General features: G+C 53.0%; 1 protein-coding gene across 5 annotated transcripts in view; it reads left to right on the top strand.

Annotated features, from left to right (window-relative positions):
• Positions 1 to 11526, top strand: part of HECTD4 (HECT domain E3 ubiquitin protein ligase 4) — a 228613-nt gene extending 217087 nt beyond the window's left edge. For 4 of the 5 annotated variants that reach the window (XM_023203793.1, XM_023203776.3, XM_023203765.3 and 1 more), the window contains exons 68-76: positions 495 to 641; positions 1311 to 1430; positions 2119 to 2274; positions 3837 to 3940; positions 4219 to 4440; positions 7448 to 7614; positions 7973 to 8168; positions 8446 to 8668; positions 9187 to 11526. In XM_023203793.1, the coding sequence (XP_023059561.1) occupies positions 495 to 641; positions 1311 to 1430; positions 2119 to 2274; positions 3837 to 3940; positions 4219 to 4440; positions 7448 to 7614; positions 7973 to 8168; positions 8446 to 8668; positions 9187 to 9323 (1472 nt within the window). In that variant the 3' untranslated portion in view covers positions 9324 to 11526. Of the gene's footprint in view, positions 1 to 494; positions 642 to 1310; positions 1431 to 2118; positions 2275 to 3387; positions 3568 to 3836; positions 3941 to 4218; positions 4441 to 7447; positions 7615 to 7972; positions 8169 to 8445; positions 8669 to 9186 lie in introns of all 5 variants that reach the window. The other variant, XM_023203754.3, reaches the window with a different exon arrangement.
• Positions 11527 to 17124: the final 5598 nt, after the last annotated feature.

Below are 17124 nucleotides of genomic sequence, written 5' to 3'. Positions count from 1 at the left end.
AAAACTAGCTGGGCGAGGTGGCGGGCGCCTGTAGTCCCAGCTAGTTTTATGTATTTTTTAGTAGAGACAGGGTTTCACCGTGTTAGCCAGGATGGTCTCGATCTCCTGACCTCGCGATCCGCCCGTCTCGGCCTCCCAAAGTGCTGGGATTACAGGCTTGAGCCACCGCGCCCGGCCTATTATTTCAAAATAGTAAGTCAAAAAATAATACAGTGGACAGCCCTGGCATGGCCCTGAAGGTAGATGAGGGGGGCCTTGGACTTCTTAAGAGCCAGCACCTCCATCTGGCCAGCCAGGGCCTCGCCCTTTGTGTCTGCTTGGCATAGGCACAGGCACATCAGGGGCCACTCACTCACTGACAGCGTCTCCAGGGTCCCAGGTAAAAAATCCACCAATCCTGTTCCCAGTGATAGGGACCCCCTGTGTTGCCTGTGAGTCAGGCATCTCAGCCGATCTGGCCAAGATCTCAGCCTGACTGCTCCTGCGCCCTGCAGACGTGCCCATCGAGAGCCTGCGCCTGCGCTTCGCCTTGCTGCAGTCCCTCAACACCACGCTGGAGACCTTCTTCCTGCCCCTGGTGGAGCTGCGCCAGACACCTATGTACACCCATAGCATCGCCGCCCTGTTGAAGGAGGCCAAAGGTCAGTGCCTGCACCCGCCCTGGCCCTGCAGGAAGAGAGAGGTGACCTGCAAGACGCCAGGGCCAGAATCCATGGGCAGGGTCCTTGGGCAGCCCCCCAGGAAGATGCCTTCCCCCCGAAACCTTTCATCTAGCAGGCTGGGCTCCTCTGGAGCAACAGGTCCACCCAAAGGAAGTTACTTTAATTATAAAAGTAACATATGCTCTGAAAAGTAAAATTATTTTTAAGGTTTTCAGATTAATTAGAAATATATGAAGTTCTGTTTACTATCTGGCCTCCACATCCCTACATCCCAGAGTGACATTGTTAACAGATGAGTATCTATCCTTCCAGACTTTTCTCTTCACATCCAAACAGACACGTGTGCACACACAGAGCTTTTTGTCTTCTTTTTAAATTAAAAATAGGTATCGTTTTCTACATTCCATCTTGCAACTCTAGTGTCTTTGCATTGTTTCTGGAAATTGGGTGTCTCCTGGGAATGACAAAGGGTAAATGCACTTAGCAGCTGGGTGGATGCGACACACCACCCTCCACAGTCAGGACCCGGCTCTGCTGCTACCAGGGGGCCTGAGAGTGCCACACCCAGGGACCTGAAGAGAGTCTTGCGGGGACTGGGAAGGAAGGGACAAAGCCCCACCCAAGCCTCTCCCACACTCCTCTCCTTAGGGCTGATCTTCTATGACACGAAGGTGACCGTGATGAATCGAGTGCTGAATGCCACTGTGCAGAGGACAGCGGACCACGCAGCACCTGAGATCACCTTGGACCCACTGGAAATTGTGGGAGGTGAGGTTGGCTGCAGAGGGCAAAAAATGCAAAACGGCAGCGCCTAAACACACTAGTGGATTTCTGGAACATAAAAGAAGCTTCTAGAAGAAGGGGGTCCAGGGCTAGTGCGGCAGTTCCTCCTGTCGTTCTGCTGGAGCATCCTGGTGTGTGGCTTCCTGCTGGAAGGTCCCTTCAGGAGCTCGGGGAAGGGGCATAGCAGAAGGAGCTTGGCTTCCAGGGGCCCGCCTAGCTGCATGGGGTCAGATGGGGCAGGCTTTGCTCTGATCAGCCATGCGACTGCCAAAAATGGGGATTCCAGCATCAAAGGAAAGGGAGAGAAGGGCATTGGGGAGGCTCCCCAGAATCTGCCACAGCGTATAGACAGACAGAAGGGATACGCGCAGAGGAAACGAGAGAGGAATTGGGGGGCGAGGACCTCCCCAAGAGGCAGAGGGAAGCTTCTAGAAGATGAGAAGGGTCCAAGCACTGGTGGCCCAGGAGGGCAGGTTCCAGAGGTGGGAGCCACGAGTGCTAAGGCTCTAAGATGGCTCTAAGATGTTCTAAGGGCAGAGAAGGCACAGGGGGCCAAGTGAGGGAGCAGGGGTCCAGGCACAGGCACAGGCCTGCTAGGCCCAGGGTCTGTCCTCAATGGGAGGGCAGAGGGCTGCCACGGGGGGTGCTTTGATCAGCTCATCTCACTTTCCAGGGGAAATCAGAGCTTCTGAAAACTCCTACTTCTGTCAGGCTGCCAGGCAGCTGGCCTCAGTGCCGTCGTCTCAGCTCTGTGTCAAGCTGGCCAGTGGTGGTGACCCCACATATGCCTTCAACATCCGCTTCACTGGGGAGGAGGTCCACGGCACCAGTAAGTTGTGGCCCACCAGGCTCCCCGCTGAAGGAGCTGTGTTTAGTGTCCAGCCTTAGCCCCAGCTGCCCAAGACCTCCATTCCTAAGAGTAAAAGCTGCATCCTCAGCACCTGTGCTGCAGAAGCCTGGTCTGCACCCAGAGTGGCCTCACACCCACGTCCTCCAGACCGTCCCCCTGTGGAAGCCTCAGCCAATCCCTCCTGGGCTTGGGGATGGCACCTGTTCTCAGGGCCTTCTCGGTGCCGGTTGGCCCCCTCCCCGGGAAGGGCCCTGGCTGAGGAGTTGGTAGGCCTGAAAGCTTGTGTGTGCCCCATGAGAGGCAGGGTGTTGGGGAGTCGTTGGTTAAGATGGCACCATCGCACTCCGCAGGGATGAGGACTGGCAGCTGAGCAAGTGCTCCCTTGTGACCCTCTCATGCTTAGCCCCAGACATTCAGGAAATGTCTCCACTGCAGATGCAGAAGAAACCTAGTTTCTCCACAGCTGGGCACCCTGGAGGGAAAGGCTGTCCAGGCAGGAGGGAGCCCCCACCCAGCTCCTTCTCCCCTTTCCTCTGATCTGCCCCCATGGGAACGCAACTGCCTCCCAGACAGAGGACCCTGGCATCCTATGGGCAGGCCTTCTAGGCCTCTCTGAGAACAGCTCTGGTTCACTGACAGCCCAGACTCACGCTCGACACCTTATCCTCCCCACAGCAGTGAACCTGCCCAGAGTGCCAGCCCTGGCCCAGCCTACACACAGGGAAACTAGGACTCCACAAAGCCAAGTCACTTCCCAAGGTCAGGCAGCCAACTGGGGTTCCAGGGTCCAGGCCCCTGGCCTTCCAGGTGTGGGCAGTCAGGACGCTCCTGCTTCTCCTTGAAGCAGAGGTGAGGGCCAGGCCCAACATCTGTCCCTGCACTGGGCCCCCACACTGGGTTTCCATGTGGCTCTGACCAAGCAGGGTGTGGGCACAGCTGTGCTCAGAGCCCCCTGACCTCAGGGTACCAATAGGGAACACAGGGAAGGCCAGAGGAGGAGATTTGCAAGGAAACCAAAGGCCCATCTTGAAGAGGATGAGCAGTGACCGTTGCCCTTTGCACATTCACACATGTGTCCATTCACTTACACAGTCACTGGACAGATGCGAGCCCAGGCAGTGGGGGAAGCAGTGCTGAGTGAAACCAGGCAGCCCAGGGGGACAGACATGGACCACACAAGTCCACAACTCAGGCAGGCTTGCAGCTGTGAGAGGCTGCCTGTGTGGGGGCCTGCGGTGACCTCACTGAATCCTCGAATGGCCTTCGGGGAAGGTACGGTCACTCTCCCATTTGACAGACAGGTGACTGAGCCTCGGGGACATCTTGCCCTCTGTGGTATCGCTGGGTGGCCCCGCTAGTGAGTGGAGAGCAGGATTGGACCTGAGGCCTCCCAGGCCTGAGGTGGCTTCTTTCCACCCCGCCACAGCGGCAGGCAGGCCATGGAAAGAGTAGCCGCTCTGGCCAGCAGGTGAGAGGGAGGGAACGGTGCCACCTCCCGCTGGGACGCCCCCAGGTGTCCATGTTTCTCATCTGTCCTGCAGGCGGCTCTTTCCGCCACTTCCTGTGGCAGGTGTGTAAGGAGCTGCAGAGTTCCTCGCTGTCGCTGCTGCTGCTGTGCCCCAGCTCAGCTGTCAATAAGAACAAGGTAGGCGGAGACCGAGAGGAGGCTCCACGTCCCCAAGCTCAGGTCCCAGCGCAGTGGCTGGTGGTGGCGGGGCAGTGTGTGTCTCATCAAAACTAAACCTTTTCAGAAACCCTCCCAATCTGTGGGGACAGGCCCTTGCCACACTGCCTGGGCAAGCTCTGGGAGCTTGCAGTGACTTCTCTCCTGCCTGCCACAGGGTGCGGTGGCCTGAAACACATGTTCATTGGCGGGCACAGAGGCCCATGCCCAGGTCACCTTATGCCCGCCTCCGCTTCCAGGGCAAGTATATCCTGACCCCGAGCCCCATCACCTACGGGGAAGAGCAGCTGCTGCACTTCCTGGGGCAGCTGCTGGGCATTGCTATTCGGGCAGACGTCCCGCTACCCCTGGACCTCCTGCCCTCCTTCTGGAAGACGCTGGTGGGCGAGCCCTTGGACCCTGAGCAAGACCTGCAGGAAGCGGACATCCTCACCTACAATTACGTCAAGAAGTTTGAGAGCGTGAGTACAAGGCACAGTTCTTCCGGTGGGGGTGCAGCGCCTGGGGCCTCCCCGCCACCTTGCTTAGGCCTCCATGCAGACCCAAGCTCCCTGCGGAGGCTGGGTTGGGATCCCCCAGAGGACCTTAGGGGTGTGAGCCATCTGCCAGGAAGGCTTGTTTCATAGGGACAGAGGCCTCTGGCCTCCCTCCCTGCTGGCAGCAGAGATTGGAGGTAACATGACCAGCCCTGCTGGTCCTCCCACATTGCTGCTCATCACCTGGCCATGGGTAAGGGCTCCTGGAGCTCAGTGAACAGGCACTGGGGGAACGGCTGTAGGGGTGCAGGTTAAGAGTTGTTTCAGGGCCTCAGAGCACAGGAGTCAACCCTGGGACCACCTGAGGTCAACCAAGGGAGAGGCGTCAGGATGGAGCCCTTCCTGCCTGTCCAGGGCACCCGTAGGTTTAGAGAGCATGGTGCTGTTGCCCAGCACCCCCCTGGAGGTGGATGGGGTCCACAGTCCCTCCGTTCACTCAGTGGCCGTCACTGAGGCCCTGTCATGGGCCAGACAGGCTCTGGGCGCTCACCCTGTCCTCAGGGAGTGTCCAGGCTTGTCTCCTTCGTGGTGGAGGGTGGAGGGCTTTAATCATCATCACAAAGTCAGGAGGAAGGTGAGGCTCACCAAATGGAGGTGACTTGCCCAGGCCCTCACAGCTGGCAGGGAGCAGAGCCGCCGGGAGCCCAGGGCTGCCTGCTCTGACTTCCGGGCTCTCCAGCACCACACACCCTGCGGCTGAGAGAACCATCCTGGCCGAGTGTGGGGGGCAGCATCCCACCCAGCGCCCCTCAAGGCCACGAGAGTGAACGTCGTGCCTGAGGCCTGGCAGAAGCTGCTGCCTCCTGGGCCTCAGGTGGAGGAGGTGCCGGCTGCTGCTGCGTACGCCAGCAGAATACTCCGCGGCGGACTGAGGCACCGCCTGGCCCGGTCTCTGCCGTTGTCCCCCTGGGTCACTCGGCAGCCATCGCAAGACAATAGCAGAGCCAGAGTCCCGGATGCCAGTGGCTTCTCGGTAGAAACAGGGATGACAAGGCATTGTCTAAAGGGTGGAAGGAGAACACCCACAGTGGACTGAGGGTTTATGCATCTCCTGCACTCTTCCAAGGAGTCCTCCTGGGGTCTGGGTGCAGCGCAGGCTGGGGCTGCAGGGGATGCGAGGCGGGGTCCTGGCTGCAGGGATGGCCAGGGCCCCAGAGGGTGTGGGGTGCAGAACCACATGGTGTTGTGGGATGTGTACCGGAAAGAAATCCTCTCGACTTGTATCAGTGGAGTGTCTGCAGTGAAGGGATAGGGAGGTTGCTACTAAGGAGACTCCAGGCTTAGACCTGAATGTCCGCCCACCTGTCACTGTCCCTGAGCTGCAGTCAGTCTCCTTTGGTTCCGACCCTGTCGTCTCCCAGGTAGCCCAGCAGACACAGTGCGAATGAGTTTCCCTGGACCCTGATTCTGGTTGCCAAATGTGGGGAGGCAATAGCCTGTACACCTCCACAGACAGGACTAAGTCAGGGCTGTCTGGTGGCAAGGGACAGAAATCCCAGCTGCAGCCAGCTTTAGAAAAAATTGTTTAAAATTAGTTGCTCTTAGACTGGACACGGTGGCTCATGCCTGTAATCCCAGCACTTTGGGAGGGTTAGGTGGGCAGATCACAAGATCAGGAGATCAAGACCATCTGGCTAACACAGTGAAACCCCGTCTCTACTAAAAATACAAAACATTAGCCAGGCGTGGTGACAGGTGCCTATAGTCTCCAGCTGCTTGGGAGGTTGAGGCAGGAGAATGACCTGAACCCAAGAGGCGGAGCTTACAGTGAGCCAAGATTGTGCCGATGCACTCCAGCCTGGGCAACAGAGCAAGACTCCATCTCAAAAAAAAAATTAGTTGCTCTTAAAACAAAAACCATGATGGGTTTGACTTCAGGCAGGGCCAAATCCAGGTGTTCAAACAGTGTCATCTAGTACTGGTCTCAGGCCTCTTATCCAGATTGCTTTAAAAAAAAAAAAAAAGAAAGAAAGAAAGGCCAGGCGCGGTGGCTCACGCCTGTAATCCCAGCATTTTGGGAGGCTGAGGTGGGTGGATCACAAGGTCAGGAGTTCAAGACCAGCCTGGCCAAGATGGTGAAACCCCGTCTCTACTAAAAATACAAAAACTAGCCAGGCATGGTGGCGGGTGCCTGTAATCCCAACTACTCGGGAGGCTGAGGCAGAGAATTACTTGAACCCAGGAGGCGGAGGTTGCAGCGAGCCAAGATCGCACCACTGCACTCCAGCTGACAGAGCGAGAATCCATCTCAAAAAAAAAAAAAAGAAAAAGCGGTCTGGGTGCAGTGGCTCACGCCTGTAATCCCAGCACTTTGGAAGGCTGAGGCAGGTAGATCACCTGAGGTCAGGAGTTCGAGACCAGCCTGACCAACATAGCGAAACCCTGTCTCTACTAAAAATACGAAAATTAACCAGGCATGGTGGTGGGCGCCTGTAATCCCAGCTCCTCAGGAGGCTGAGGCAGGAGAATTGCTTGAACTCAGGAGGCAGAGGTTGCAGTGAGCCCAGATCGCGCCACTGCACTGCAGCCTGGGCAACAAGAGCAAAATTCTGTCTCAAAAAAAAAAGAAAAGAAAAAGCAAAGAAAGCAAAATTAGTCTCAGGCAGGCTCTCCCAGCACATGGGCAGAGGTGGCCTCCAGCAGTAAAGGGTTTCCCATCCTATAGTCCGCCTGTGCCAGTGAGACAGGATCGCTGCCTCTAAACAGTCATGGGAAAAGGCCTGGAATGTGGGTCTCTTCAGCCTGGCCTCAGTCACGTGCCCGGCCCTGAACTGATGTCAGGTTCTGATTGGCCAAGCCCATGTCACATGCCTATCCACACGGCCAAGGGTAGATCCCACCAGCTGCACCTGGGATTTGCCCAGCCACCTGGGGATCAGGGTTCCACCTCCCATGGCCTTGTAATGAGCCTCACTCTGCCTCCACCCTCCAGATCAATGACGAGACCGAGCTGGAGGCCCTGTGCGCTGAGATTGCCTCCCAGCACCTGGCCACCGAGAGCCCTGACAGCCCCAACAAGCCCTGCTGCAGGTTCACCTACCTCACCATGACGGGCGAGGAGGTGGAGCTGTGCAGCCGGGGCCGGCACATCCTTGTGGCGTGAGTGTGTGCACGTGGTGGGGGCTGGCAGGGGCTGGCCAGGGTATGACAGCAGCATCTGTTCCTGGGCAATGGCACGAGGACCTAGGTCAGGTGACAGGTGGATTTCACCAGGGGAGGGAGATGAGGCAGGATGGCGGGTGCCAAGAAAGAGGGTCCTCAGCAGAAGGGGTTTACTAAGAAAACAGCAGCTCTGAGGTGGCGGCACCAGAGGCAGGAAAGGACTGGGATGACCAGGGCGGCTGGGCCCCAGGCCTCTCCCAAGAGAGGATCCAGGACCTCCGGCTGAGTGGGTGTGGCTCCCAGACCCAGCCTCTTTGGTGGTGTTCTCCCTCACCTGTGCCCCTCACCTGGGCAGGTGGGAGAACAAGGACATCTATGCGGCAGCCATCCGGAGCCTGCGGCTGCGGGAGCTGCAGAATGTGGAGTGCGTTACGGCCGTGCGGGCTGGCCTGGGCTCCATCATCCCCCTGCAGCTGCTGACTACGCTCAGCCCGCTGGAGATGGAGCTGCGCACCTGCGGCCTCCCCTACATCAACCTCGAGTTCCTCAAGGTAGACAGCCCAGGGCCAGGCTGGGCGGGGAGGTGGTGAGCCCCAGGCCTGCCTCCCTGTCACCCTTAAGTCCAGCAGCCGGCATCAGCAGTGGCCTGTCTCAGCTCTGTCCTTGCCACAGACCTGTATCATTGTCATCGTTGTCATCTCCCTGTGCTCACAGCCCACACGCTGCACCCTGCCCTGGGATTGGGCCTGGCCTGCAGACCCCAGGGCTGGGGAGGTACTGGGTAGGTGGGGTTCCAGGGCTCCTGACACCTGGGCCTCTCCTCCCCAGGCCCACACCATGTACCAGGTGGGGCTGATGGAGACGGACCAGCACATCGAGTTCTTCTGGGGGGCCCTGGAGATGTTCACCCAGGAGGAGCTGTGCAAGTTCATCAAGTTTGCCTGCAACCAGGAGCGCATCCCGTTCACCTGCCCCTGCAAAGATGGGGGCCCCGACACCGCCCATGTGCCCCCGTACCCCATGAAGATCGCCCCCCCAGATGGCACAGCAGGTACCGCCCTCCCCTGGCCATTTCCCAAGTAGGGACACACTAGCCCTTCTCTGTTTGGAACTGGGGCCGCCAGGCCCCATATGAAGGGAGAACAATGAACAGGAGCCCCACATGCCAAAACCCAGATATCATTGAGGATTAGGGCCGGGCAGGCACCAGCCATACAGGCCTGCTGTTAGATACCTTCTCATATCTTAAAAGAAGCTGAAAATCCAGAATGCTTCAAATCTTCTAACTTTTAAATGCAGAAAATGGGTAAAAACAAAACAAAACAAAACAATTTGCTGGGCAGACAAACCCATCAGCAGTTTGGCACATACGCTGTCCAGCAGCTCTCTCCCCTTTTCCCTCCAAGAACTTCTCCCAGGTTCCCAGGTCCTCATCCCCATCCTGCTGGGAGCCAGGATTGGCTTAGGGCTACCCAAAGAGGCAAACCTGGAAGCGGAGGCCAGCCCAGCTTCCATGGGAGCCTCACAGACGGGGGCCCAACCCTCTGACACTGGCTCGGTTTCTTGTAGGTTCCCCAGACTCTCGCTACATCCGCGTGGAGACCTGCATGTTCATGATCAAGCTTCCCCAGTACTCCTCTCTGGAAATCATGCTGGAGAAACTTCGTTGTGCCATTCACTACCGCGAAGACCCCCTCAGTGGCTGACAGGAGGAAGCCCCAGAATTAGGATGTCACTGAGGCACCTGCTCTGCCGGCTTGGGAAGCCACTACTGCAGCCCGTCCCTCCAGGGCCCTGCGTGAGGAGTTGGCAACATTTTGCTTTTCCAAACTTTTGTCCACGTTCCAGGGCCTCCTGGAAGACTTAACCTTTTGTCTTTGTACGTTTCGTGATGGGTTGGTTCTTTTGCTGCCTGTTTGTGGTCTATTTGTAGGATAGTTTAGTTCCCAGACAGTTTGTGTCTAATTTGATCTTCTTGGACATTGTCCCTCGTGGCCACCAGATTCTAATGCCATAAGGCCCCAGCTGGTTCCCCATCACAGAACCACCCAGCAGGAAGCCAGGGGTACAATGACCTCAGCCACACAGAGCATCCGTGCTTTAGCAGAGCGCCTCCACAGACAAGCCTGTGGCCAGCCCTCCCCTCTGGCCTCCAGCTGGAGTTGCTCCAGAGGCAGCCCCAGCAGGCCTCCCTCCACCTAGGGGTGGCTGGGCCAGTTGCCCAAACATGGGAGACACACAGGGAGCTTTATATGTTCATCTTCCTGCTTTAGAACTTGCTCCCAGTCTTGGTTTTTCTGAGGAAAAGCCCACAGTGGTTTCCCTGCCTCTCCCAAACCTCCCTATCTGCCATCTGTCTCTTCTGGGCCCTAGTCTGACAGTTTTCATCTGAAGCCTCCTCAGGAGCAGGAGACTCAAGGGTTCATCCCGACCTTAATTCACAGGGCCTAGCTGGGTGCATCCCAGCTGCAGGGGGTGAGAAGACACCCAGAGGTGGGAGACAGTGCCCAGGTGGGGGCCGCCTCTGAGACTCTGGTTGAAGAGGAAAGCACATGATTCAAGCCTACCCCACAAAAAAGGAGCATAAAATGCTCAGAAATGGCCCTTCCTCCCTGCAGTGACATAGGACAAGGGAAAGGGCCACACCCCCATTTTCAAAAGAGTGGACTGAGGTGCTCTGCTCAATTCGGGGTCTGCTTTAGTGACCCAGACACGCAAGTCCAGATGGAGACTCCAGGGGGGTCCTTCTGCCCCTCTGGCCAGCCCTGCCTAGCACTCCCCGTCACCCCATGTAAGTGTGTGTGCCAGGGCTGGGCTGCCTCCAGGCTCACCCACTGCCCCAGTGCATCTTTGCCCCAAATAGGTCTTTGTCCAATGGTACTCTGTTCATGAGCAGCACAGGCCAGCTTGTTGGACACTGTCACTTTGGGCCTTGCCAGGTCTCACAGAATCACATCGCTGTATTTATTGTATAATATTGTGAATATTGGAAGTTTTGAATGAGTGCTATCTAGAAGGTTTTGGAGTGTGGATGCTGGTCCAAGAAAGAAGATGTGCCCTGGCCTGCTGGAAAGATTGTGAGTTCTAGAGATAGAGCCGTTAGCATCCATCTCCTCCCTGTAACTCTTAGGAAATGCATCAAGGACCATTATAGAAAGGATCCCCTGACCTCAGGATGAAATCGACCTAGGGTTAATCATGACAGCTGCATCAGTTGTATTTGATGCAAGTCACCTCTGGAGGTGAGTGCCCGCAAGCAGTTCCCCTGCTTTGAAAGAAGATGGTCAGCCCACTGCCTCCCCAGCAGCCACAGCTCCCTTGAGTTTGGGGGGGTCACATCCAGGATGTATTCCTGACAACAAGGATCCTTTTATTTTCATTTCTGCAAAACGAAAGAGCCTTTGGATTTATTAGAAGTGGTTTTTCCTCCCTGTATCTTTAAATTCTTGGTTCTCTTTAGTCCTCATCCCTTGAATGGACTTGTCAGCTACCTCCCCAGGAGGAGTTCAGAAGCTTCTGTTGGCCATCACTTGAGTAGATGACAGCTGTAAGGTATCTGCTGCTAACATGGCTGCTTCTCCGAGAGCACATTGAGGTCCAGACAGTTCCAAACCTTGGCCCTAAAAAATGTGTGCTGTAAAGTTACTTGATGTATATTTATTATAATTATTTATGGTTGCATTTAACAAACTTTTCATTCAATCTGATGCTATTTACACCATGCTGTGTAAAGGAAGCTCACTAAAGGAAAAAAGTCACACCAATAAATAACCTTCATCTAATTTTGATTTACCTTAAGAGTTGTGTGATCATCTACTCTTGCTGAGCAAGTTCAAAGACTGGCATGCTTGGATGGCTCTGATATTTAAGTGCTGCCAAGTGGCTAGGAATTAAAGTGTTTCTAATTATTATGGTCTCTTGGCATTTGACGTGATTCTTACCCCATGAGGCTTTTAAACTACCCTTCCCCGAACCTGACTCTTGAGTCTGTGCATTGCATGTAGAAATTACGAAGGCAGGGGAATCCAAGATCAAAGCTAAACCTAACCCTACATCCCCTGCCTACTTTTTGTCCTGGCAGCTAGTCTTTGCACTTGGGCCTGGTGTGGGCATTTTTCTCAAGCGGATTGTTACCGTGGCAGAGTCTGGGCCCCTCAGACACAGCTCCTCCTTCAGGAGCAGGTGGTGGATGTAGACCTACCTTGTGCAGAAGGGACATACAGGAAAGATGTGAGGACTTGCTGAGTCCTGCTGTTCATGATCAACACTCAGCTCCTTGCACAGCTGCATCACCGGCCAGGGAACCCAGGTTGGCTATACTCTGGATAATCTCAGTTCTCTGTAACCTGCTTGTCCCCTCCTACTGTTCCATGGTAGTCTTCACCCAGAGTCACTTTATTCTCATGCTTTCAACTCCACCTTTCTTGTACTTCATAAACGCTAACTTTGGAAGGGTGGCAAGATGACCAAGTAGGAACAGCTCTGGTCTGCAGCTCCCAGCGAGACCAACACAGAAGGCAGGTGATTTCTGCATTTCTAACTGAGGTATCTGGCTCATCTCAATGGGACTGGTTAGACAGTGAGTACAGCCTACAGAGGGCGAGCTGAAGCAGGGTGAGGCATTGCCTCACCCAGGAAGCACAAGGGGTTAGCAAACTCCCTCCCCTAGCCAAGGGAAGTCATGAGGGACTGTGCCAGGAGGAATGGTGCACTCCATCCCAGATACTACGCTTTTCCCATAGTCTTCGCAACCTGCAGACCAAGAGATTCCCTCCCGTGCCTACACCACCAGGGCCCTGGGTTTCAAGCACAAAACTGGGCGGCCGTATGGGCAGACACCGAGCTAACTGCAGGAGTTCTTTTTTTTTCATACCCCAGTGGCACCTGGAATGCCAGTGAGACAGAACAGTTCACTCCCCAGGAAAAGGGGCTGAAGCCAGGGAGCCAAGTGGTCTAGTTCAGCAGATCCCACCCCCATGGAGCCCAACAAGCTAAGATCCACTGGCTTGAAATTCTGACTGCCAGCACAGCAGTCTGAAGTCAACCTGGGAAGCTCGAGCTTCTTGTGGGGAGGGGTGTCTGCCATTACTGAGGCTTGAGTAGGCGGGTTTTCCCCTCACAGTGTAAACAAAACTGCCAGGAAGTTCGAATTGGGTGGAGCACACCACAGCTCGGCAAAGCCTCTGTAGCCAGACTGCCTCTCTAGATTCCTCCATTCTGGGCAAGGCAGCACTGAAAGAAAGGCAGCAGCCCCAGTCAGGGGCTGATAGATAAAATTCCCTTCTCCCTGGGACAGAGCACCTGGGGGAAGGGGTGGCTGTGGGTGCAGCTTCAGCAGACTTAAACATTCCTGCCTGCCAGCTCTGAAGAGAGCAGCCGATCTCCCAGCACAGCACTTGAGCTCTGCTAACAGACAGACTGCCTCCTCAAGTGGGTCCCTGACCCCCATGCCTCCTGACTGGGAGATACCTCCCAGCAGGGGCCGACAGACACCTTATACAGGAGAGCTCTGGGTGGCATCGAGCAGGTGCCCCTCTGGGATGAAACTTCCAGAGGAAGGAACAGGCAGCAATCTTTGCTGTTCTGGTACTGGTCTGGAGTGGACCTCCAGCAAACCCCAGCAGACCTGCAGCAGAGGGGCCTGTTAGAAGAAAAACTTAACATACAGAAAGGAATAGCATCAACATCAACAAAAATGACATCCACACCGAAACCCCATCCAAAGGTCACCAACATCAAGGACCAAAGGTAGATAAATCCACAAAGATGAGGAAAAACCAGCGCCAAAAGGCTGAAAATTCCAAAAGCCAAAACACCTCTTCTCCTCCAAAGGATCACAGTTCCTCCCCAGCAAGAGAGAGAACAAAACTGGATGGAGAATGAGTTTGACAAATTGACAGAAGTAGGCTTCAGAAGGTGGGGTAATAACAAACTCCTCTGAGCTAAAGGAGCATGTTCTAACCCAATGCAAAGATGCTAAGAACTTGAAAGAAGGTTAGAGGAATTGCTAACTAGAATAACCAGTTTAGTGAATAACATAAATGACCTGATGGAGCTAAAAAACAGCACAAGAACTTCATGAAGCATACACAAGTATCAATAGCCAAATCGATCAGGCGGAAGAAAGGATATCAGAGATTGAAGATCAACTTAATGAAATAAAGTGAGAAGACAAGATTAGAGAAAAAAGAATGAAAAGGAATGAACAAAGCCTCCAAGAAATATGGGACTATGTGAAAAGACCAAACCACATTTGATTGGTGTACCTGAAAGTGACAGGGAGAATGGAACCAAGTTGGAAAACAGTCTTCAGGATATTATTCAGGAGAACTTCCCCAACCTAGCAAGACAGGCCAACATTCAAATTCAGGAAATACAGAGACCACCACAAAGATACTCCTCATAATCATCAAGACACATAATCATCCCATTCACCAAGGTTGAAATGAAGGAAGGAAAAAATGTTAAGGGCAGCCAGAGAGAAAGGTCGGGTTACCAACAAAGGGAAGCCCATCAGACTAACAGCGGATCTCTCTGCAGAAACCTTACAAGCCAGAAGACAGTGGGGGCCAATATTCAACTTTCTTAAAGAAAAGAATTTTCAACCTAGAATTCCATATCCAGCCAAACTAAGCTTCATAAGTGAAGGAGAAATAAAATCCTTTACACACAAGCAAATGCTGAGAGATGCTGTCACCACCAGGCCTGCCTTACAAGATCTCCTAAAGGAAGCAATAAATACAGAAAGGAAAAACCGGGACCAGCCACTGCAAAAACATACCAAATTGTAAAGACCATCGACACTATGAAGAAACTGCATCAACTAACGGGCAAAATAACCAGCTAGCATCATAACAACAGGATCAAATTCACACATAACAATATTAACCTTAAAAGTAAATGGGCTAAATGCCCAAATTAAAAGACATAGACTGGCAAATTGGATAGAGTCAAGACCCATCGGTGTGCTGTATTCAGGAGACCCACCTCACGTGCAGAGACACCTCACGTGCAAAGACACACATAGGCTCAAAATTAAGGGATAGAGGAATGTTTACCAAGCAAATGGAATGCAACAAAAATCTGGGGTTGCAATCCTAGTCTCTGATAAAACAGACTTTAAACCAACAAAGATTAAAAAAAAAAAAGACAAAGAAGGGCGTTACATAATAGTAAAAGGATCAATGCAACAAGAAAAGCTCATTGGCCGGGTGCGGTGGCTCAAGCCTGTAATCCCAGCACTTTGGGAGGCCAAGGCCGGCGGATCACGAGGTCAGGAGATCAAGACCATCCTGGCTAATACGGTGAAACCCCGTCTCTACTAAAAAATACAAAAAAAAAAAACTAGCCGGGCGAGGTGGCGGGCGCCTGTAGTCCCAGCTACTCGGGAGGCTAAGGCAGGAGAATGGCGTAAACCCGGGAGGCGGAGCTTGCAGTGAGCTGAGATCCAGCCACTGCACTCCAGCCTGGGCGACAGAGCGAGACTCCGTCTCAAAAAAAAAAAAAAAAAAACAAAAGAAGAGCTCACTATCCTAAATATATATGCACCCAACAAGAGCACCCAGACTCATAAAGTAAGTTCTTAGAGGCCAACAAAGAGGCTTAGACTCCCACACAATGATAGTGGGAGACTTTAACACCCCACTGTCCATGTTAGATCAATGAGACAGAAAATTAACAAGGATATTCAGGACTTGAACTCAGCTCTGGACCATGTGGACCTAATAGACATCTATAGAACTCTCCACCCCAAATCAACAGAATATTCATTCTTCTCAGCACCACACTGCATTTATTCTAAAGTTGACCACATAATTGGAAGTAAAATACTCCTCCGCAAATGCAAAAGAATGTATTATAACAAATAGTCTCTCAGACCACAGTGTAATCAAATTAGAACTTAGGATTAAGAAACTCACTCAAAAACCATACAACAAGGCCGGGCGCGGTGGCTCAAGCCTGTAATCCCAGCACTTTGGGAGGCCGAGACGGGCGGATCACGAGGTCAGGAGATTGAGACCATCCTGGCGAACATGGTGAAACCCCGTCTCTACTAAAAAATACAAAAAACTAGCCAGGTGAGGTGGCGGGCGCCTGTAGTCCCAGCCACTCGGGAGGCTGAGGCAGGGGAATGGCGTGAACCCGGGAGGCAGAGCTTGCAGTGAGCTGAGATCCGGCCACTGCACTCCAGCCTGGGCGACAGAGCGAGACTCCGTCTCAAAAACAAACAAACAAACAAACAAACAAACACCATACAACTACAATGGAAACTGAACAATCTGCTCCTGAATGACTACTAGGTAAATAATGAAATTAAGGCAGAAATACATAAGTTCTTTGAAACCAATGAGAACAAAGACACAACGTACCAGAATCCCTGGGACACAGCTAAAGCAGTGTTTTGAGGGAAATTTATAGCACTAAATGCCCACAGGAGAAAGCAGGAAAGATCTAAAATTGACACCCTAACATCACAATGAAAAGAACTAGAGAAGCAAGAGCAAACAAATTCAAAAGCTAACAGAAGACAAGAAATAACTAAGATCAGAGCAGAACTGAAGAAGAGACATGAAAAACCCTTCAAAAAATAAATAAATCCAGGACCTCATTTTTTCTTTTTTTTTTTTTTTTTGAGACGGAGTCTTGCTCTGTTGCCCAGGCTGGAGTGCAGTGGCCCGATCTCAGCTCACTGCAAGCTCCGCCTCCCGGGTTCACGCTATTCTCCTGCCTCAGCCTCCGGAGTAGCTGGGACTACAGGCGCCCGCCACCTCGCCCGGCTAGTTTTTTTGTATTTTTTAGTAGAGACGGGGTTTCACAGCGTTAGCCAGGATGGTCTCGATCTCCTGACCTCGTGATCTGCCCGTCTTGGCCTCCCAAAAGAGGTTGCAGTGATTGTGCCATTGCACTCCAGCCTGGGCGACAGAGCAAGACTCCGTCTCAAAAAAAAACAGAAAATAAATTCCCATTGTCTCGTCCCAAAATTTTGGGACGTAATCTCCCAAAGTGCTGGGATTACAGGCTTGAGCCACTGCGCCCGGCCGCTTCATTTTTTCAAAAGACTAACAAAATAGACCGCTAGCCAGATTAATAAAGAAGAGAAAAGAATCAAAAAGACACAATAAAAAACGATAAAGGGGATATCACCACTGATCCCACAGAAATACAAAGTACCATCAGAGAATACTATAAACACCTCTATGCAAATAAACTAGAAAATCTAGAAGAAATTGATAAATTCCTGGACACACACACCCTCCCAAGACAACCAGGAAGAAGTCAAATCCTTGAATAGACCAATAACAAGTTCTGAAATTGAGGCAGTAATTAATAGCCTACCAACCAAAATAATCCCAGGACCAGATGGATTCACAGTCAAATTCTAACACAGGTACAAAGAGGAACTGGTACCATTCCTTCTGAAACTATTCCAAATAAAAGAAAAGAGGGACTCCTCCCTAACTCATTTTATGAGGCCAGCATCATCCTAATACCAAAACCTGACAGAGA

This window comes from Piliocolobus tephrosceles, chromosome 10 (assembly GCF_002776525.5).
Source record: "Piliocolobus tephrosceles isolate RC106 chromosome 10, ASM277652v3, whole genome shotgun sequence".
Lineage (NCBI taxonomy): Eukaryota > Metazoa > Chordata > Mammalia > Primates > Cercopithecidae > Piliocolobus > Piliocolobus tephrosceles.
This window is presented reverse-complemented; position numbering and strand designations above follow the sequence as displayed.